Source organism: Vicugna pacos, chromosome 32, assembly GCF_048564905.1.
Source record: "Vicugna pacos chromosome 32, VicPac4, whole genome shotgun sequence".
Classification (NCBI taxonomy): domain Eukaryota; kingdom Metazoa; phylum Chordata; class Mammalia; order Artiodactyla; family Camelidae; genus Vicugna; species Vicugna pacos.
This window is the reverse complement of record NC_133018.1, coordinates 24,716,554-24,739,016: the sequence shown is the minus strand read 5'-3', so window position 1 is coordinate 24,739,016 and position 22,463 is coordinate 24,716,554. Positions and strand designations below refer to the sequence as shown.

The window sequence follows — 22,463 nt, the reverse complement described above, 5'->3', positions numbered from 1 at the left end:
GTGAGGCCGGTGGGGACGCTGCCTGCCGTGCGTTCCAGCCAAGACCTCGGAAGTGGCTTTTGAGAGCCTCGTAACCGCTCCTGCTCCTCTGTGGGTTTATAAATCCTCCGCGAAGCGGCTTTGTGGTTGAGGACGTCCTGCTTCTCGGGCTCCGGGTGGGGAATGTGGAGGCTGAGCCGGAGCCCAGCCCCTCCTCCGGCCGTGAGCTGACTGGGCGGGCGTGAAGCCAGCCGCCCTGAGGGAAGCACCCACGGTGCGCCCAGCGCTGTGCAGGACACTGTGTCCAAGAAAAGGCAGAGTCACAGACTTTGGGAAATGCACCCTTCCCAGTTACAATGGCTGTGTTTAAACCACATCTCAACAGACTCCAGGCAGGAGTTTAGACGGGGAAGGGGAGCCGGCCTCTCCAAGCAGCGCCTTCCGGACCTTGGCTGGGCGGGTGTGACGGTGGGGGCTCAAAGCGGGGGCTGGAATCATCTGGGGAGTCGTCCTGCACATGCCCAGCAGCAGATGGACTGTCCACCAGAGCACCCGCTGGGGGCCCCTCCGTGTGGCCTGGGCCTCCGAGTCTGATTGCCTGTAAGGTGCCCAAACAAAGTCCCAGTGCACGGAGCCTCACGGCTCTTCCCGACTCAGCTCAGAGGCCACGTAGCATCCCTTCCACTGTAATCTGTCGGCGAGAGGCAACACTGCCGTTCACAGGTGGGGTGGCAAAGTCCCGGGGGAACGCAAGCACCTTTGCAGCACCTTCGGAAAGTATGCTTTCGACACCACCCGTCTCGGACTGCTGCGGGCTGACGTCTGGCGACACACCGGCTGCGTGACACCCTGAGGGACGTCAGATCAGAGGGGCCCAGTACACACATTCAAGAGATGTTGTCCTTTTTCGGAGGGAGGGCTGAAAAGTCAAGGCCATGGCTTTGCCAGAGCAGGAGGGGCCGGAAGGGGCCGGGGTTCATCGCTAAAGGGTGGCAGCGGGGCAGCAGCTGGACAGGGCCGGGCTCAGGGAGGTGCGTCGGGTTCTCCCCTGACCGAACTGTCCAGAGGAGCGCGAACACCCTGGCTGCAGGTCTGAATGTTGAGAACTTAACCAAGTTTAAATGAGTAAAGGATACTCTTCCTTCAGCTTTAAAATGAACCGAGAGTCTCAGCGTGCGGACGGGCCCTGGGTGTCCCTCTACCTCTCGAGGCCCTGGGAGGGGTGCTGGGGTCCTCCTGTCCCTGCGTCGGTGTCCCTCCCGCCGTGCCCACACCGAGCCCCTCTGTCCCTGCGTCTGCCCCACCCCCGGGAGCGTCACTGCGTTTCCAAGCTCTCAGAGCAGCCCTCTGGCTGAACTCTGATTTTTTCCAGATACCATAAACTTGGTTTATTATCTGTCTGCAAGAAATGGGGCTTCTAACTACAGAGCAGAACCCTCTGGTTCCGCTCAGACGGGCTTACGCCAGGGCTGCAGCGTAGCGGTCCCCATCCCCGCCCCCGCGCCCGGCTCCGGCGCAGGGATGTGGGTGCAATGCCTGCGCACGGTCCCTGTAGGGCAGCGAGGCCACTGAGCCCTGAAGCCGAGGCCGGTCCGGATGCAGACGGGAACCGGAAACGCGGTTCCCACGGCGCCGCCAGCCAGGAGGGGGCTGCAGACCCGAGCTGCCCACCACAGCGGGCAGCGCTGCCACTGCCAGGGGGAGGGAGACAGTCTCACCCTGCGGCCACCACCCTGGTGTTCTGGGCAAAGCAGGACGGGGAAGCGTGCCTAAGGCCAGGCCAAGCGCACGACCGGCCGGCTGGCGCCGGGGGTCAGAGGCCGGAAAGGGAAGCTTGCGGGGAGGAGGCCGCGCTGGGGGGTCGGCGAGGTATCGGGCACAGGTGTCTCAGTGCCTCACTAGCGCCACTCGGACCCGTGTGTGATAAACGGCCCCTTCTCGCTGCCCAATACTTTACACAAACAATGTTTTCAGCTGAGAAGGGGGTTGTACTGCAGGGAAAGCGTGATTTTTATGCAAATTCACATCGGACAAAAATGAGACATTTAAGCAACACTTTTCATCGCACTTTTTCTCATGCGAACAGCAGTTTGTAAGCGGCAGATGTTTGCGACGGGTGTGATTTAAAAAGTGCAGACGAGCAGGAGGCAGTAAGACCCCACCTGGCTGGTCCTCCTTACCTTTGGGTCTAGTTCCGGGCTGAGTTGTGTCCCCTCAAATCCTCATGTTGAAGTTCTGACTCCGGGACCTCGGGATGTGACTGTCCGTGGAGGAGGGGCCCTTAGAGAGGTGACTGAGGCAAAATGGGACCGGTCCCAGGGCAGGCCCTGGTCCCACAGGACTGGTGTCCTTGTAAGAAGAGACACTCGGAGGGGTGGCCGTGTGAGGACGCAGGGAGGGGGCGGCCGACTACAGGCCAGGGAGGGAGGCCTCAGGAGAAACCAGCCCTGCGACTCCTGGACCTTGGGCTCCCAGGCCCAGGACGGGAGATCACGGATGTCCTGGTGGTGTTTCCGGGACCCTGGCAGATGCTGCAGGTCAGAACCCTCACCACGGCCTCACGGCACCCCCGCTGCCTGGTCTTAAGGCGCCCCCGCCCCAGGCACTGTCTACCCCACCACCCTGTTCTGCCACCCGCAGCCCCACCCACTTTCTGACATCTAATTGCTGCTCCCCGGGCCCCCCACAAGGGGAAGTTTGAGAGCAGACCCCTCACCTGCCCTGGAGCACAGCCCTCCAGCCCTGGGAACAATGTCTCACGCGTAGTGTGTCCCCAGAAAATGGCGGCCGTGTGCTGGTGACTTCATGGGTGGCAGAAACTGGCTCTTGCTGGTTGAAAGCTCTTTAGAACAGAACCTCGAGGCCCAGTGGCCAAGCTCAGAGGTCCCTCGGCTCCTAACCCCTGATGGAGGGAGAGGAAAGGGGTCAGGGCCCCCAGAGTCCACCAGCTTCCTCCACACCCTGGACACGGCGTGGAGGTTCCTGCTGTGCTGAGGCACCGTGCAGGGGGACGGGGAGAGGTGGCGGGTTGCCCATGGTGCTCAGGAGTCAAGCCTGTTCACTTGTTCTTTCATCCCCTCGTTAACAAGTGCTAATAAGCCCCACTGTGTGCACGCACAGCTCTGGGGTCTTGGGGTTCGGCAGTGGAGGCCCCACTGTGTGCACGCACAGCTCTGGGGTCTTGGGGTTCGGCAGTGGAGGCCCCACTGTGTGCACGCACAGCTCTGGGGTCTTGGGGTTCGGCAGTGATGAAGCTTGCTCTTGGGGGCTTGCAGTTGGGTGGGGAGAGAGATCCTAAAGAAGCTGCATGAGGAAGCCTGAGGGGAGAGAGGGTGCAGGAGGGGCTGTGGCCAGGCGACTGGGATGGGCCAGGCGGGCAGCGCAGCCCCCCCACCGCAGGCCTCCTGAACACCTTTCAAACGTCCTTCCCTTCTGCAGCCGCTCCCGCACACTCGCAAGACCTATTTCCTTCCTCAAGGTTTGTTTTTCTTCTTTCCTGTTTCACACATTTTTCGAGTTCATGAAAATTATGCATTCCAGCTTTTCTCCTCTACAGAAAAACGGAGCACAGTCTTCTAGTCAGAAAGCATTTTTCTGAGCGATGGAATCTCCCCGACGGCCCCCGCAGCCCACAGCGATGCGACAGTGACGTGGGGCTCCTGGCGTCCTGGGCGCCCGCTGGCTCTCTAAACCCAGCTGTGAGTGGGGCGGGGGGGAGCAGGACTGCCCAGGAGGCTCCCTCCCAGAGGCTGATGGTGGGGGACCAATTCCCGACCCCAATGGGCACTGTGAAGGGGGCGTTACCCTCCTGGGCCTCAGGAGGCCCCTCATCTTTAAAGCGAGGATATTCGGTCCCCGTTAGGGTCGCTGTGGGGAGCGGGGGATATTCGAGACGCATATTCGAGACCATTAGCTGATTGGCTGCCATGGTGACTGGCTGTCACCATGACTGATTACCCATCAGCTTCCGTCATTGTCGCTGTTGGGTGTCATCAGTGTCAGCCACCACCGTTATTTCTCATCCTGATTAGCTATTCTCACGATTGGTTAGTAGAGTTACTGGTTAGTGTCATGACTGGTTTTCACCAGTATTAGTGATCTTTCCCAACAGCTCTGACCCGTGTCTACCCTCAGCCCCCTTAAATGAAGCTCTTTCTCCCGATGTGGGATAAGCATTACTCATAAGCATTGTATCGGCTAAGTGTGTCCCCCCCCAAAGACGTGTCCACATCTACCCTCCAGGACCTCAGACTTGGAACCCCGACTTGGAAACGGGGTTGCTGAAGATGTAATTAGTTAAGATGACGTCCTGCTGGAACAGGGTGGCCCCTAATCCAGTGACCGGTGACCTTATGAGAATAGGAAACCCAGGGACACCTGGAGAGAAGGCTGTGACTGGAGTGGGTCCTTCCCAGCGGGGGCTCCGTGGGACCGCCCAGGTCCTATGGCCACAGACCCAGCCCTGCCTGTAAAATCCCTGCTTCATTAAAAATCTAAGGTCTTCTATTTTGCAAATACACAACTACTTTCTGTAAATGTCCTATGAGCAAAAGGAAAAAAAAATTGTTTTTTTCTCCCTGAAGACATTAAGGGATTTCATCACGTAACTCCTTCGCGGCCTGTCTTTTCCAGTCTGCCCAGTCTGAAGGGGGTGCGCACGGGGAATTTCATCAAACTCTCCTCACTTTTCTAGTAGTTCTTCCTTCTGCACCCAGATGCCAGGTCACTTTGTGGTGACAGTTTATAACTGTTCTGTCTCCTTCACAAAGAGATCTCTGTCCTGTGTGGTATCTGTGCTGATTTCTAGTTTGGGGGGAGGTGGTGTTTGTCTGGCAACCCTTTCCCACTTCATTGTATTGCGGATCTTTTTTTTAAAAATCACTTTCGTTTAACTGTGTCTCTGGTAACCACAGACGGCAGGGCTGCGTGTGAGTGAGTGTTAGTGTGTGTGTCTAACTTTGTTGAATAGTCTCTGCCATTTGAAGAAGAGTTAGTTTATTTACATTTATTGTAGCAGCCAACATGCTTGATTGGGTTTCTTCTGTCTTACTTTATCTTCATTACCTACTTTTTGTTCCTTTTTTTCATTTATCTAGTTTTGACAGCTCGCTTTGCCCCTTGTGACTGTATTCCATTCTGTCACTACATTGACAGCCACACACCGGCGTCATCCCGTGCCCAACATGGACTATTTTGCCTTCTCTGCCCCCTTCTCTCCCCTCCCACAGCCCCACCTCCAAGATAAGACCTTTGGAGGAAGACCTTTCATCCTTCCGTTTCACTCCCAATGCTGAGCTTACGCAGAGGCCCCGCCTAGGCTGTCCCTCGCAGGCGTCTCTCCTGTTCCAACAGCCCTCATCTGACACTTGCACACAGTCCTCCTGGGCAGCCCACCCCTGTCTACTCAGATCTCCTTCGGGGGACAGGGCCTGCCGAGGAAGGACCCGCCCAGTGGCCCCATCCATCCAGCAGCCGCCAGCTACACGACCAGCCGGGGTGCAGCCTGAGCTCGGAGTCAAGGGGTGCTCTGGGCTCTGGGTGCGGGCTTCCCAGACCCTCTGGACCACGCCGCGAGATGATCCCCACCCCTTTCGCCTCCTCCACGCCTTCCAGAGGCACCAGGGAAGAAGGCTCGGTGTGATCCCAGTGGGACTTTAACTCCTTAAAGTGCCAATTCCCTGCCTTTCAGCAAAGAGACAGCAGGGTTCAGGCCCAGAGCATGGGCATCCAGGGCTCTGAGACAACTGTCGTCCTGCTGTTTCTCTCACTGTGTTCAGTCCTTTCCCATCAGCGGCATCACTGTTGCTCTTTCAATGGTGGCAGGATTTAGATCTAGTCCCAGGTGGCCTCCTGTGGGGGCACCAGGCTCCCAGCACCCCATCACGTCCCAGCACTGACCCCCGCCCCACTACCATCTCTCCTGCAGGTGCAGACAGATGACCTACTCGGACGACCTGCCCCAGATCTCCGTGGTGTTCATCTTTGTCAACGAAGCCCTCTCGGTCATCCTGCGCTCCGTCCACAGCGTGGTCAACCACACGCCCTCCCAGCTCCTCAAGGAGGTCATCCTGGTGGACGACAACAGCGATAATGGTGAGGGGACCAGCCAACCCGGGGCCCCAGTGAGCAGGGCACACTGGAGCTCCGGAGCCGGAAGTCTGAATTCGGGATGTGGGCAGGGCCAAGCTCTCCTGGGAGGCCCCAGGGAAGGACCCTTCCTTCCTCTCCCAGCTTCTGTTGGCTGCTGGCATCCTCAGCGTCCTGGGCCTGTGGCCACATCCCTCCCATCTCTGCCCCCATCTTTATAAGACCTCTTTCCAGGTATCTGTGTCTCTCCTTTTCTTATAAGGATAGCTGTCCTTGGATTTAGGGTCTCCCCCAATCCAGGAGGATTTAATCTCAAGATCTTCAACTAGTTGTATGCGCAAAGACCCTATTTCCAAATAAGGTCACATTCTGAGGTTCCAGGTGGACATGAGCTTTGGGGAGGCTGCTGTTCAACCCCTACCACCGTCATCCAGAAGGGCCCCGAGCGTGCTGAGTTCTCCTACACACTCATCACACCTTTGCTGCTTGCTGCTCAAGCGGGGGCCTTGCTGTGGAGAAGATGGGCTGGCGCTCACGGCCAGAACCTCATCATGGCCCCACGTCAGCCTCCATCCACCCCAGGCACGTTGTCCCACACCTACCAGGCACACGGGTCTCCAGCCCTGACACGGGTCCAGAGGCGCCCCGTCCTGTCTCGCCTGTCCCTCTACAGAAACAGAGAGAGAGGAACCTGAGCCCCACTGTGGGCAGCCCCTCAAACCAAGGCCCCGGGGGGCTGGGCTGTGCCTGTTCAGTAACTCCCCCCCCACCTCTCCCATCACAGCACCGCCCCTCCTCACCTCAGGAGGAGGCGAGTGGAGGAGAGCTGGGGCGGGGCCTCCCAAACTCCTCCAAGAAGGCAGAGGGGCCTGGCTGTGGGCTGTTGTTCCAACCCCACGTCTGGTCTGGGTCTACGCCAGGGAGACCCCAGCTGACACTGTCACAGGAGCAGGGATAGGTTGGCAGGGCACCTCCCTGCTGGGCCCACGTTCCCTGGACAGGGCGCGACAGTGTACGTCCAGGGAGGCAGCTCCCAGGACAACTGGCCAGTGCAGCCGGAGCCACCCGTGGGGCCGGGCTGCCCTCCCAGCAGTGTCCACTAGATCTGGTGACTGAAGGGGAGACAGCGGGCCTCCTGATGGCAGATGTCTTCTGCAAGTAGCCATCCCACCCAAAGCTCGGGAGCCAGGACCGGATTCAAATCCTCCATGGGCCCCTCCTGCCCAGTCCCGAGCCCATCCCCTACACCTCACCTCAGGACTGAAATGGGGTGTCCCCTCGGGACTCAGTGCTCCTTTCCCATGCCTGTGACTGTCCTCCACTCTTCCAGCCGGCTGCTTAATGGGGTCACAGCCCACTTGTCACCTTCACAGCCAGGCTGCCCCTGCCCCGCCCCCACCCACCCCTGCCCCACCTCCCAGCCACGCCCCACCCCACCTCTGCCCCGCCCCTGTCCCATCTTCCTGCCCCACCTCACCCCACCCCTGCCCTACCTCCGAGCTCCTCCTCACCCCACCTGTGCCCCACCCCACCTGTGCCCCACCCCGTCCCACCTCCCAGCCCCTCCCTGCCCCTGTCCCACCCCTGTCCCACCTCCCAGCCCCACCCCACCTGTGCCCCGCCCCATCCCATCTCCCTGCCCCTGCCCCGCCCCTGTCCCCTGCACTGCCCTCCCCCGCCCCCCCCCAGCCTACTCAGGGAAGCTCCCGCCCCACTCCAGCATCCACTCCCGTTTTCTTTCTCCTGTGGGCTGAAGCCTGGTTTCATTGTTACTTACTTTGTTGCTTGCACTCTTGGCCAGAGAGCTCCCTCAATCAGACTCGTGGGCCCTCATCCATTTTTAAATCATGTGTTGAGTTGAAATTCTCATCACGTAAAATTAACCATATTAAAAACAAGCGTACAGTTCAGGGGCTTTAAGTGCATTCACACTGTTGTGCAACCATCACTGCCATCCACCTCCAGAACATTTTCATCTTCCCAGAATGAAACTCTGTCCCCATTAAACACTGACTCCTCACCCCCTCCCCCAGCCCTGGCCCCCACCCTCCTGCTTTCTGTCTCTGTGGATTTGTCTGCTCTGGGGACCTCATATGAGTGGAATCGTACAGGATTTGTCCTCTGGGGACTGGATTCTTTCACTGAGCAGAACGTTCTCAAGGTCCCACCATGTTGTAGCAGGTGTCAGACTCTCCTGCTTCTTAAGGTTGAATTGTACTCTATCGTCTGGATGGACCACACTTTGTTTATCCCCTCATCTGTCCATGGACTGCGTTCCATTTTACAGCTGAATAATTCAGCCTGTCTTCATAAAACATTCAGCCTCTGTCTGAATCAGTCTGGCGTGATTGTTCACTGCCTCTCCCGCTGGAATGGGGCTCCGTGAAGATACGGTCTTGTCTCACTGAGGTCCCCCCAGCACCTCGAACCACGACCAGCCACAGAGGGTCCTCTTAAAAGTTTATGAAGTGTGGATCAGGGCACTCAACGACCTTGGGTCTCAGTGGCATTGGGTCCCCCCAAGGTGTCACACCCTGAAATATCTCTGTGTCCCCCACAGTGGAACTCAAGCTCAACCTGGACCAGTACGTCAGCAAGAGGTACCCGGGCCTCGTGAAGATCGTCCGCAACAGCAGGCGGGAAGGCCTGATCCGGGCGCGGCTGCAGGGCTGGAAGGTTGCAGCGGCCCCTGTTGTCGGCTTCTTCGACGCCCACGTGGAGTTCAGCACGGGCTGGTAAGGGTGGCGGGGCGGGCCGGGGTGGGGCACGGCGGGGAGCGCGGAGGGTGGCGGTCCCACGGGAAGGCTCTAGTTGTCCAAGGTCGCGGCTTGACCGTCAGGCCCTCCCACATGACGCGGGTGCGGGGAGGACGTGGGCTTGTGGGTGAGCCTGGGCGCGCCTCGGGTTCCTCGTGGGCTGAGCAGGGATGTTAGCAAGTGGGGTTGTTACCAGGATTACAGGCGTGATGCCCGGCGCACGGTGTCAGACAAGTGCCTGACGGGGGCTGCGAACGAGGACCCCAGGGGACGAGCTATGTCGGAGGGGCTGGGATGTGAGCGGGTAGAGGGAGGTGACCCAGTTACCCAGGCGTGTCCTGGAGCTATCGTAACAAATGACCAGAAGTCGGTGGCTCAAAACAACTGAAATACATTCTCTCACAGCTGTGAGGCCAGAGATGAACACTGAGGTGCAGGCAGGACTGTGCTCTGCACCCCCTTCCCCCGCCCCACCCCCAGGCAGAGGCACTCGGGGAGGGTCCTTCCGGCCCCCCCCAGCTCTGAGGGGTTGTGGCCATGTTCCTCCGACCTTGGCCTCCCTCGTCATGTGGCTGCTCCTCGGTGCCCTTGTCTCAAGGACACCGGCCTTGGACTCAGGGCCCACCCCAGCCCAGGGTGCCCTCATCTTGGGCTCTTAACCCGGACTACGTCTGCAGGACTCTGTTTCCAAACAAGGTCACATCTGCGGGTTCCAGATGGGCACGGCCTTGTGGGAGGACACCACCCAACCCCCTCCCAGCTCCTGGGGGCTCCAGGAGTCCCTCGGCTTGTGGCCACCTCCCTCCAGTCTCTGCCTCCATCTTCACATGGCTTCCCCTTCTGTGTGTCTGTGTCTCTCCTCTTTTCTCTCATCAAGACCCTTGTTGGGGGATTTAGGGTCCACCTTGGTCATCCAGGATGACCTCATCCAAGATCCTTAAGTTAAACCCAGGGTGGGCAGGTCTGCAGGGGTCCACAGTGAACAGGAAGCGTGAGCCCCGGGCCCAGGAGCAGACTGCAGCGCCTCCCAGCCGAGCTGCAGGGAAATGTCAGCCCAGGGTGACCAACTTGCCCCAATTCAAAAGAAGCTAAAACTCACCATTTTTATTTCAAATCTCCCAATGCACATCTTTAAACATCATGAAGCCTAAACTAAGATGTTCACTGAAACGCTGGGGTTGCGCGTGCTGTAAGGAGGGCTTCGTGATGGATGTGCTGGCCGAGCCCCACAGTGCATGGCTGGCTGTCCCAGCTGGGTCCCCCGAGGGTCTGGCACTCCAGGCCTCTCGGAGTTCTCGGCTTTTCTAACTGACCAGCTGGTTCAGCCAGGGCTTCAGTGTCTTGTAAGCAGGTGAGGGGAGCCCTTTCCTTCCACGCTTCCTCCACTTGCACTGGGGAATCTCAGCCGCCCCCGGACCATGAGTTTGTTTTCTCTCTGGTTCTGCCTCAGCCCACGTCTGATTGAGACTCGACTTCTTCCTGCTCTGACTTCCCTTGCTGGCCCCCATTTCTCTCTCCTCTGCCATCCTCATGAGGCGACTCTTCTTTTCCCACAACATGTGTCACCTTCTATCATAAATTACACGCTGTGGTCTGCCCCTCACCAGGGTCATGGCGTATGGTTGTGTAGGTTGTGCACTGCACAAATGTACTTGGCGGCCTTTCTGTCCCTCCAATAGATGTTAGGCTCCCTGGAGCATTCAGAGGGCATTTAGGAGCGCCACAAGTCTGTCACATCAAAATGCAATTTCAAGCTGGTGCAACTTTAATTTTCACAACTGAAAACCCAGTTATCTATCTGCAAATAGCCCTCCCCTCCCCAAACTGCCTCCACAAAGATCCTGCCTTATTAGCAGATGTGGCATTTGCAGGGAGCTTTTTGTCTCTGAAGCACTTTGCTAACAGTAATTAATTAATCTTCCCCGTGAAGCTGAGAGGCAGGTAAATACCAGGCTCTTGCTCGGAAGGCCGCCACATGGCAGCTCTCGCCAGGCAGAGTCGGAGACCTCGGCCCCCCACTCCAGCTTCCCTGCCTAAACCAGACCCCTAGCCCGCACTCGGCCCTCTGTCCTCCCTCCAGCGTCCGGCTATCTGGTCCCTGAGTGGGCGGGCTGCTCCCGACCACCCTGAACTCCCTCTTGGTGACAAGCCCTTGGATGGCATCTCATCCTCTTGGTAGACAAGGTCATCTCTGGGGCAGAGCTGCACCTGCTTGCCCCAGGGACTCCCCGCTGCCCAGGCAGCTCACAGGGGAGAGCCCACGTCCCCCGGGCTCCCTCCTCTCCAGCTTCATCGTCTGCACTGCCACTGTTTCTCCACTCCAGCCACACAGCCAGCTCCCCAGGCACACCAGCACATCCCAGGGTCTCAGCGCTGGCTGCTCCCTCTGCGTGGAACGCCCCACCCCGACTCCCACCCAACAACCACCTGCTTCATCACCCAGAGCCACTTACACCCAACACCCTACTTAAAACTGCAGTTCCAAATCACCCTTACTTTGCTCTCTTTTTCCACCACAATACCTATCACCTCCTAATATACTGCATCATTTACTTATACTTTATTGTCTGCCCTCCCTCACCCCTACCCAGTCAGGGCCACCACGTACTGCTGTGTAGGTTGTGCACTGCACAACAGTGCTTGGTAGTCAGTTCCTTCGCTGAATCCTAACCTCCCTGAAACATGGATTTTTTTTCCTATTTTTAGTTCATGGATGTATTCCAATTTGTTAAAACAGGCTGTGGCACATAACCGGTCGTCAATTAATGCTTATAAATGAATATACCTTCCATCCGTGTAGGGATGGAGGGGCAGGAAGGGGGATTCACTGGAGGGAGAGGCCGAGCTGTGAGGCAGGCCCAGCGACAGACTCAGCCGACCCACAGGGAGCCCTGGAGCTAGGACAGCCCTTCAGAGATGTCATGGTTTGGGCCAGAATGGTCTTTATGTCTCTGGTGTCAATCAGTCGTTAGCTGTGGGCTGTCCCAGGAAGGGTGAGACCTCGGGCCAGCGGGTCTGCAGCCCAGACAACCCCCGGGGATTCCATAGAGGAAGCCCTTGGATCCGGCCCTCCGCAGTCGGCTGTCCCACTGGCCGCCTGGCCCTGGGCTCCCCGCCTCTGGCAGAGCTGGCCCCTCCTCGGGGAATGGGGCTGGGGTCCCAGCATCGCTGCCCTCCCTCCCTCACGGGTGTGCCTCCCCACAGGGCCGAGCCCGCCCTCACACGGATCCGGGAGGACCGCCGGCGCATCGTCCTGCCCGCCATCGACAACATTAAGTACGACACGTTCGAGGTGCAGCAGTATGCCAGCGCCGCCCACGGCTACAACTGGGGCCTCTGGTGCATGTACATCATCCCGCCCCAGGACTGGCTGGACCGCGGCGACGAGGCGGCGCCCATCAGGTCAGCCGGCCGCAGGGCTTGTCCTCCTCCAGCACCGCGTGGGTGGGGGTGGGGTGGGGCTGCCGCAGGTGTGCAGGGGGACATGCTGATGTGACGGGAAACTTGGCAGCTGGCTCCAGTGTGACCTGAGTGATGATGAGGTCGGGGCGGGGGAAGAAAGAGGGAGACAGACAGACAGGCAGAAAAAGCCAACATCCAAAGAAGAGAGAGACTGAGAAAAAGGAAGCCGACATGGAGGGAGAAAGGTGGGGACACCAAGCGAAAGTGACAGAGAACAAGAAGGAGGAACGGACAGAGGAAGTCGGAGAGTCGGGGCAGAGGCGGGGGAGAGTGAGACCAAGGGACGAAATGAGGAAGGTGTCAGCAGAGAGGAGCAGAGATGCAGAGACGGACAGAGGGAGTGAGAGGGAGGCAGAGACCCAGACAGAGCGGGGGAGAGACAGGCAGGCAGGCGGGCGCAGAGGCAGAACCTCGAGACTCAGGAACACGAGCGGGGCGCAGAGCAGAGACCAGGAGGCCACCGGACCGCGTGCGCTGCAGAGACCAGGACGTCCCAGCAGACCCCCAGAGGTCCCCCTGCAAAGCACTTCTTTTATTTTGGATCAGTTCCCAGATGTGAAAACAGAGAGATTTTCTGTGTGTTAAAAATACACACATCCATCTTTAGAAAAAATGGGAAGGCCCACATTCTCACGAGGCAGCAGTCGCTGGAGCTGGGACGTGGTCCCCGTCCAAACAGGGCATGTGGTCCCCACCACCCCCCGTCGTCTCCCTGCCTCTCTGCGCCTGCTTGCGCTCACTCTCCCTGCACCTGGCTTGCTTCATACGTCTCCCTCACCTACTGAGCTTCCGAAGTTTGCAGCCCCTTCCTCCACGTCCCGCGTCTGCTGAACCCCAGAGAATTCAATGCTTCAGAACCTAGTGGGGTAGGGTGCCCCACTTTCTCCTGGGGGCCCAGGGAGTGGAGGTACTTTTCCCCAGCGTGAAAGTGCATCTGCGGATTCTGTTGACCCCCCTGGAGACTTTGCCAGGTCTCCCCGGAAAGTTTTGGGATTTTACAGCCTCGGGCAGAGACCCCCTCCTGCCTCCACTGTACATGCTGGTGTGTCCCTGCTGAAACAGGCCACTTTGCCCACGGAGGACGGAGACCCTCCAATGTTGTGCCTTTGAAAGTTCTCTCTCTTCCCCTGGGAGGGTCTTAAGTGGACTTCCGGGCATCTGCTCTCCACTGACAAAGAGCCGTCCAGGGATAAACTAAGTCTCAGAGCAGCCTGGACACCCTGAGCTGCAGGACCAGGGAGCTCTGGCCAGGCTGCGTTTTGCCCCAAACTTTGATCCTTATTAGCATTACCTGGAAAGAATTTGAAAATCCTGATGCGAAAAACCCAAATGAAAAATGGGCGAAGGCCTCGAACAGATATTTCACAAAGGGAGGTAGACAGGATGCTAACAGGCGCATGGAAAGACGCCCACCACAGAGTCACTAGGGAAATGCAAAACCGGGGGAGGGGGCACCGCACACCTTCTAGAACAGCCCAACAGACCAACAGCACCAGGGGCTGGTGGGAGCGTGGAGCAGTCGGAGCTCTGAGCACGGCTGGTGGGAGAATACACTGCAAAACCGCTTTGGAGAACTGGCCGTTTCTCACACAGGCACAAACTCCGCCTGTGGCCCTGCGAGGCCAGAGCCCAGGTGAGGACCCTTTGCTGTGATGCCGGGATGCCACACACTGAGGTCAGCCCAGATGGAGGGACACCCCGACAACCAGTCCCCCTGCTGAACCTGAGAACCCCTCATCCTTGCTGGATTCTGCAATCACAGCAAGAATGTCCCATGCAAGTGAATTCGGTGCCAGCTGATTCTGCTGCCACCGCCTTATGAGTTTATAAGTTTATTTTGGCACTCTGAGCACTAATAAAAAAATCATTACCAGCTATAATAGACTTGGCAAGGATTTGGCAGTTCAATTCATCAGAGATCACCCTGAGATTTTTGTGTGGTTGTTAAGAAAATGAGAGAAATGTCTGTTGTATGTTGGTGAACTATAACTTAAGCAGTTCCATTGACAGTCATGCCGTCCACTTTTCTCCACTGCTCTGTCTCACAATGTCCCGCTTTAACCACTGCTGCTCCAGGAGACCACTTCCCAGGGGATGCCTCACATGGATAGATTGTTCATGCGTATTAGAAAAAAATATAAGTAGCACATCAACACATGGCTTTACAGATATACTTGCTCTGGACATTGCAAGATTTTCTGACATTTTTTAAAGGCATGGATGCAAATAGAATTATTACAGAACTAATAGTACCGTTGGCAGTCTGCTGGATACAGCTGCACAGGCTGTGCACTGTCCAACGTCAAGGTGTGTCATTCAGAGTCTGAGATCAGTGAGGCGCCATAGAGTTGAGCAGTGCACAACCTATGCAACTGTCCATTGCAGCCCCGACTACTGATACACAGAGAAAACAAAATAATGAAGGAGGTAGGCAAGTGACTCAAGCTTGGGAAATGACGTTCAGGGTGACTAAACAATTCGTTGAGTAAAGAGGTTTAAGAAAATTTTTAATCCCCTACATTAAGTTGCCTGAATTGAATGCTGGTTTTTGTCACCACTGATATTTATTCAGTGAGCATTTGGACTCCGTCTGCGTTGGGTGTGTCAGCAGGCTCTGAGGGACACAAAGACAAGCCCAAGGCAGTCCTGCCTGTGTCCTGGGCACAGTGATCTCGTGGAGGCGAGGGGCATGGGGATGACGTGTGGGGACGTGGAAGGAGGGTGGCAGGCAGGGGTCCGGGGTCAGGCACCGATGCCCGGCTCACGTGCTGTCTGCTTCCTGCCAGGACCCCGGCCATGATCGGCTGCTCCTTCGTGGTGGACCGGGAGTACTTCGGGGACATCGGCCTGCTGGACCCGGGCATGGAGGTGTACGGCGGGGAGAATATTGAGCTGGGCATGAGGGTGAGTGTCACTGCACCGGCACCAGGGCCTTTCGTGAGGACAGTGTGCGGAGCAGACCCGCCGGGGGCTGGGCTCGGCTGGTCCGTGAGCTGCTTGTTACTGGTCGGGGGACACAAACCCCAAACTTAGGTCAATGTAGGAAACTTCAGTGGCAACAGGACTGGGCAAAGTTACGTCTGTTGAATATGGTAACAAAAGGCTGTATTTTGTGTTACTTTATTTCTCAAGCCACCTGTCTGGATGCGTGAAGTGTGGGCTGTGGGGGGCAGGTTGGAAGTTGTCAAAGCTGGTCCTCCCGCACACGGCGAGGAGACCCACGCTGTTTTGTGGGCGTGTCTGGGTGGATGTGGAAGGCAGGGTGCAGATGCGGGTTGTGGGCGCCCGAAGCCCCCACCCTGCCCTCGGGGAGCAGCGTATAGAGAAGGCTCCAGGCAGGATGGGCATCCGGGGCCTTGCTGGGCAGGCACCGGACTCAGTTCTGAGGGCAGTGGGCAGCCGGAGGGCGGCCCCGAGCTGGTCCAGGGGTGACTGAACCTCAGCCCCTCCTTCCCACGCCTTTCCCTCCACCCCAGTGACTCTTCCTGGTTGCAAACCTCCTCCCCCTGGTTGCTTGGAGACATGATGGAAAGTTCTGGAAGAATCTTGGCTGCAAATCCAGGACTCCAGGATGGTCAGGCCTGTTCTCCTGGGTGCCCTAAACAGCGGCCTGGCTGCAGCCCCACTGGGCAGGGCACCGCATCACTCCGTGTCCGGGGCCGTGGGAGCAGCCCTCGCTAGGCAGGTGTGGAGAGCTACGGCCCTTGGGAGCAGAGTGTGACCGTCGGCTTTCGAAATTTTAAAGGCTCAGCGGGCAGGCCAGCCGAGACCCTCTGCAGCCCCTTCCCAGAGCCTTGTTTCCCCCAGGGAGCTGGGCCTCTTTTAACCCACGCTCTGAGCCCCGGCTACAGAGGGAATGAAACAGACAGGAATCCTGCCTCTCTGTGGCCCTCCTTCCAGGGGAGGAGGTGATAGAGAAGAGAAGGCATCCTTAGTGAGAAATTCCAAAGGGAGGAGTGAAGCAGAGAGGATGCCAGACGCGCCTGGTGGGAGGGGCCGGGGTGCAGTTTTAAAGAGGATGTTCGGAGAAGGCCTTGCCAGAAGGGGCCTCAAGGGGGCTATTCGTGGGATGATGGGGGGAGCGGGGGGGAGGGAAGAGTGTTCCAGGCAGAGGGAATGGCAGGTGCAAAGGCCCTGAGGCAGGATGGTGCCTGCTGGGCCCCTGAAGTGAGGAGGCCAGTGTGGCAGGAGCCGGGTAGCAGGAGAGAGTCTGGCTTTGCTGGGAGCGAGGTGGGAGCCGTCAGGCTTCGAGCAGATGTTCGAGCTGCCTCGTCTCTTTCAGAGATTCTTCCAAGCTCTGTGATTCCAGGGAGGAGTGGGCCAGGGCAGAGCAAGGAAGACCAGGGCTTCTGGAATACGCAGGGAGATAGATGGATTGGACCAGGCAGAAGCTGCTCAGATCCTACGTACACCTGATGCATCCTGAAGGAGGCAGCCACAGAGTTTGCTGGATCACATGGGGGTGCGAGGGGGTCAAAGGTGCCTTGACGTCACTTGGCCTGAGCAACTGGGAGGGTGGAGAGGCCATGGCTGAGGTGGGGAGAAGTGGGTGGGCAGGTTGGGGGTGGCCTGGAAGTCCCTGTCACTCAGCCCAGAGCTCCCAGATGTCGGGGTCCCATGGAGGCTCATACGGGCCCACGGCCACCACTGGGCCAGCGAGGAGGGCTGCATTCTCCTCTGCCTAAGTGGCTCGGCTGTTTCGTCAGCTTTCTGAGTGTATGACAGAGAAAAAAATCGTGCAATGCCTCCCTTTATTCCAAAGAGAAATAAAATTGAGCTTGTTTTTTGTTTTCTTACTAAAAAAACGTTTCAGCCATCTCCCCCTCTCCCAGCCCTCACCCTCCATGCCTCACCCTCCAAATCTGTGAGCTTGCTTTTTGTTTGTTTGGGCTGCTTTTTATAGATTCCACATACAAGTGAAATTATATAGCATTTGTCTTTCTCTGTGTGACTTACTTCGCTCAGCATAATGGTTTGGAGGTCCATCCATGTCATTGACAATGACAAGATTTCATTCTTTTTCCAGCTGAGTAGTATTCCATGGTGTGTATACGTATATATACGTGTACACCACATCTCCCTTATCCATTCATCTGCTGTAGGACACTGAGGTTGCTTTTGTGTCTTGGCTGCAGTGAACAGAGGGGCGGGACCTGTTAGTCTTGGAGGCTGTTTTTAACAGAACACCCTCATCCCGGAGGCTTAAAGCTGCAGACACGCCTCTCCTGGCACCGAGGCCGGTTGGGAAGCCAAGGTGCGGCCGGGGCTGTGCTCCCTCCTGGGGGCTCCAGGGGACGCTCCTTCCTGCCCCTTCCAGCTTCTGGTATCAGCTGTCATCTGGGCTCGTGGACCCAGCACTGCTGTCACACGGCCGTCTCCTCCCTGTGTCTTCACGTCCTCTGCCCTCTGTGTGTGTCTGCCTCTTATAAGGACACCTGTCCCCTGAATGACCTCATTTTTACCCGATTACCTCCTTTAAGACCCCATCCCCACCACTGCAGCAGCATGGGTGGACCCGAGCATCGCCATTCCAAGTGACGTGAGCCAGAAAGAGAAAGGCAAATGCCTTATGACAGCACTCGTGTGTGGAATCTGGAAAAAAAAAAAAAGGAAGAAATAAAGGGAAAAAAGGACACTAATGAACTCATCTGCAAAACAGAAGCAGACTCGCAGACTTAGTAAACAATCGCATGGTTGCCGGGGGAAAGGAGGTGGGCAGGGATACATTTGGGAGTTTGAGATTTGCAAATGATAACCACCATATGTAAAAACAGATAAAAAACAGATTTCTTCTGCATAGCACAGGGAACTATATTCAATATCTTGTAAGGACCTTTCAAGAAGGACTATGAAAATGAATGCGTGCATATATATGTCTGACTGGGACATGAAGCTGTACCCCAGAGGTTGACACGTTGTAACTGGCTGTACTTCAATGTAAAAAAAGACCCTCTCTCCGAATAAGGCCACATTCTGAGGTTCCGGGGGTTAGGACTCTAACTTACCCACACACTTGGGGGACACAATTCACCCCTTAACAGGGATATTATTATGGGCAAACGTAGTAACAGGGATGTCGTTATGAGGCAATTTTTGGAGCATCATTTGGACCAAGACTCATTGTTAGCGGTGATGCCGAGTCTGGGGCCCTGGGGTGCTGCCCTCCACCTGAACAGAGCAGGTCTGCAGGTAGAGCAGGAGGGGCCGGGAAACCCACCAGCGGGGGGGTGCAGGTTCCCGGGCCCTGGTTCCCAGATTCCAGCTGCACCGGAACCCCTTCGAGGTTCCTTAAACGCAGATCTCCGAGCCCCACCCCAGGGATGTGGATGGCCGCCACTCCGGGGACCACGAGCCAGCGTGGTTCACGTGCTTCTTGCTCTGTGCGGGGTCTGCCGTGTGATCGAGCCGTCCGGCGGTACCCGTGGACGGAGGGGAAATGTCGAGGGGCCGGGCCTCGGGGTCTCCTGCGGCCGAGCTGTGCTGATGCGGGGCTGGGCTCCGATCGGTTTGGGGTCCTTGGTTCTTGGTGTTTTGTTTCTGGGGTTTCATTTATGCTTTTGTTTGTCTTCTGTATGGAGACTTCAGTCACAGAAAAGAGTGCTCAAGGCTAGCTGTAGACAATTCAGTGAAGTTACGCACTTCCAAGCTGTCTGCTTTAAGCTTTCACGTTAAATCAAGAGATCATAGTATGGCTATAAATCTAACAGAATAAGAATACTCAGCTTCTCTTTTTCTTTGATTAATGTTTGACTAACTCAGATTGAACAGATTAAATGCCATTAAACAAAAATCAGTTCTGTTTCTGCCTTTACTTAATTAAATTCCCTTGACCCTTTTAAGATGGCACTTACAAATGTGGCGTGTTTCCTTTTTTCTCTTGGAGCACTTTGAATGCCTGATATCATAGCAGAAATTCTCCTACGTGCTTAAAAAAGTCTAGTGTGTCTCATATGTTAAACTTACGCCAAATCTCAAATTCTCGGAAGCATTCCAGGACTGTTTGCAAACATTTTAAATTCTCTGACACATTCCAGTGTTAAGCCACACATTTAGACTCGACCCTCAGTAATGCATATTAAGATGGAATCAGGAGGTTAATCTGGCAGAGTCTTCAAGATGCCAACTTTTCTTAACTGTTTTCATCATTAAAGACCAAACCTTTGCAAGTGATTTCTGAGCCTAAGGTGAAGGACCAATTCTCCACATTTGATTTATTCCACCACCTCTGCGTTGGACTCGAATCCTTCCCGGACTTAGAGGCTGTCAGCCTGGGGACTGGTCAGAGTCCTGCGGAGGGGCCACCAGAGAACAGACGGCAGGTGGGGGAGCTGCGCTGCTGCCCCCGACCCTCAGGCTGGGTGAGGGGAGCAGGGGCTCTGTGGATGGGCGCCTGGGTGGGGAGGATGGAGCACCTCGGGAGGCGTAAGGCGCCCACGCAGGGAGGGGCAGAGGAGAAGCACCCCCACGGCTCTCTGTCCCTGTCTCCTTCCAAACCAAACCCAGCTGGGAGCCCGAGGACAGGAGGGGAACTGCCTGGAGGGGCAAACGGGCCAGCTCGCCAACCAAGTCAGTGGAACCGGCCAGGGATTGAGGGCCATGACAGGCGGGAGGAATTTGAGCGCTGCGAGCCCAGGGGCTTGCCATGGCCTGGAAGAGAATGGCGGAGAGATAGCACGTCTCCATCTCTGATGTCACCTGGAGCGTCAGGAGGACCGAGGGAGCGTTCTCCTGCAGGATTTTGCAGCGTGGGGAACAGGAAAGGGGGAGAAACCCCAGTCTCCTCCCTCCCTCGCGGGTGGGAGCATGAGTGACTCCGCGGGAGCAGGGCTGCCCCTCTGTCTGTGTGGCGGCATGAGCTGGTGTGCAATTTATTTCTGGAATGAACAGAAGAATCGTCTGGGAAACAGAGCCTCTGTATTGCCCTAAGTACTGGAGCAGTGGGGGGACACATCGAAGGGAAGCAAGCTCTTCACTGGTAGAACAGTGTCTCGTTGCTGAATAAGGGTGCGAGCCCGTCCCAGGTGCGGGGGACTCAGCGAGGAAGGGGGAGGGGATGTCTGGGGTGGGGGCAGTGGTCCTTTTAAATGGGACCATCAGGTACAGGAACCCCGAGATGCTGACGAATAAGCAGACATGAATGAAGAGACGAAGCCAGCCGTGTGGCTACGGGGACATGTTCCTGGCAGGGGAACAGCAAGTACAAAGGCCCTGAGGCAGGAGCGTGGTCCTCCTCGCAGAGGCGGCGAGCAGCCCCATGGCTTCCTGGACACCCGCTCGCACAGACGGGCCTCGCCACCACCGCCGTGTCTATCCAGCATTAACACCAGCGCCCACGCAGCCCTTCTGATCAACCCAATCCAATTAGAGGAGTAATTCTGTGGTCTCGGTGCCAATTTACATTTCTATGACTGTAGATGTGCCAGCTGCTCGTCCCCTAATGAGGAAAGTCCTGCAGCCAATTAGGGGGAAATGAATCCGACGCATCCATTAGGTTTGATAAAGGTCAAGACAGAACCAGCGACGCGCGCCTGGCTGGGAGAGCCATCAGCAGGGCAGAAATTGGAAATCGTTTGCATCTCTATTTTAAAACTTTGACTCGCTGCTCCCCCGCCCGGGGCGTTACAGGCAAACCTCTCAGCACTGAGGGCAGGTACTGCGCCTTCAACTCCAGACCCTCTGAGGGGCTGCAGTGGCGTTAGACCGTCTGCGGGCCAGGTGGCTGGTTTTCTCTCGTTCTCCAAGAACAGAGTCATACAGGCTCCTGTCCTGCCCGAGCAGGGAAGTGGCATTGTTACTTGTGGAGGGAGCGAGGGGGTGTCCACGCTGCTCCATGGACGCCCAGGCTGGTCCTGGGCCTTTCTTGGTGAGGACAGAGAGCAGCTTTCAGGAAGGGCTTGTTCTAGTCACAAGTGGGTCTGTCTGCTGATAAAGTGAGGACGCATGGCCCCTCCCCAGCAGCTTCCCGGGACAAGGCTGTCACCACAGGGTGAGCCCCTCACCTGCCCAGCCAGCCTCCGCCCAACCTGAGCAGATGAACCGGGCCCCCAGGCAGGGGAGGCAGATGCCACGCAGGGAAGGGAGATTCTTGGTCCACTTGAATGTCATGGGGAAGAGCCCTGGGCACACACAGGGTCTTCGGAAGGCCCCCTGAGACTCGCCCTGGGAGGCTGCCCCTCCCTGCCCACCAGCTGGGCCACCTCTCTCTGAGCCTCAGTTTCCACTTCTGTCCCCGAGGGGCTGGTAGGGCTTCACTCCTGTGGCTGTTTGAGGATTAATGAAAGGTAACAAACACGAGATAGTATTCATTGATGTTTGTGCAGGGACTTCTGGAATACGTTGTAGAACTGACTTTAATTAGGAAAACCTGGAGGTCGGCTAACTGGAACAAAATTAAGTCGCCCACAATTCTGTCTGTGTCATTGCTGGGGTGGACGTCCCCTCGGAGATGAGCTGCGTGTCTACGCTCTCTCCACGTGCAGGTGTGCACAGTGTGCACCACGTAGTTGTTCATGTTTTATGCACGTGGACATCTCATAAAAGTGCACATTCCTGCACATCCTCTGTCACCTGCCGTGTCAGTTACTAGGCGGTGGGGCTTCCTCCAAGCAGCGCTGAGACCATGTTTTTATGCCTGAATCTTCCTTCATGATTCAGAATCTCCTTGGGATAAATTTCTAGAAATGGAATTGCTGGATCTGCTGACACACATATCTGGCTTCTGATACGTATTTTGCCAAATCCTCCTCCCTACCCCCTACAAAAGTCTGCGTGTGTGTCTGCATGTGTGGCGTGTGTGGTGTGTCTTGTGTGTGTGTGGTATGTCTGTGTGTGTCTGTGTGTCTGTGTCTGTACATGTTGTGTCTGTGTGTGTGTGGTGTGTCTGTGTCCTCAAATGGTACCCGAGGAGTCCGTCCCCCAGGTATATAACACACGTGATCTGATGAAATTCAGTTTTCCTTTTTTCACATATGACAGACACACAAGGACTGTCTTGCTGGTTAACTTGCGTTTCTCCAGTTCCTAATGAGCTTGATCATTTTTATACATTTGTTAACCATGTGTTTTTCCTCCTTTGCCAATTTTTTTCTCCTGGTTTCCTCGTTTGCAGTAGATTTTAAGAGCCCTTTATACATGAGGGGCATTAACGCTATTGTGTGACACGAGTGCTTTTCTGCTCTT

The 22,463-nt window shown here is 56.6% G+C and overlaps 1 protein-coding gene across 1 annotated transcript in view; it reads left to right on the top strand.

Annotated features, from left to right (window-relative positions):
- Positions 1-22,463, top strand: part of GALNT9 (polypeptide N-acetylgalactosaminyltransferase 9) — a 75,379-nt gene that overhangs the window by 37,005 nt on the left and 15,911 nt on the right. The window contains exons 3-6 of the mRNA XM_031670154.2: positions 5,906-6,072; positions 8,627-8,801; positions 12,027-12,224; positions 15,071-15,188. Coding sequence (XP_031526014.2) covers positions 5,906-6,072; positions 8,627-8,801; positions 12,027-12,224; positions 15,071-15,188 — 658 coding nt within the window. The remainder of the gene's footprint in view (positions 1-5,905; positions 6,073-8,626; positions 8,802-12,026; positions 12,225-15,070; positions 15,189-22,463) is intronic.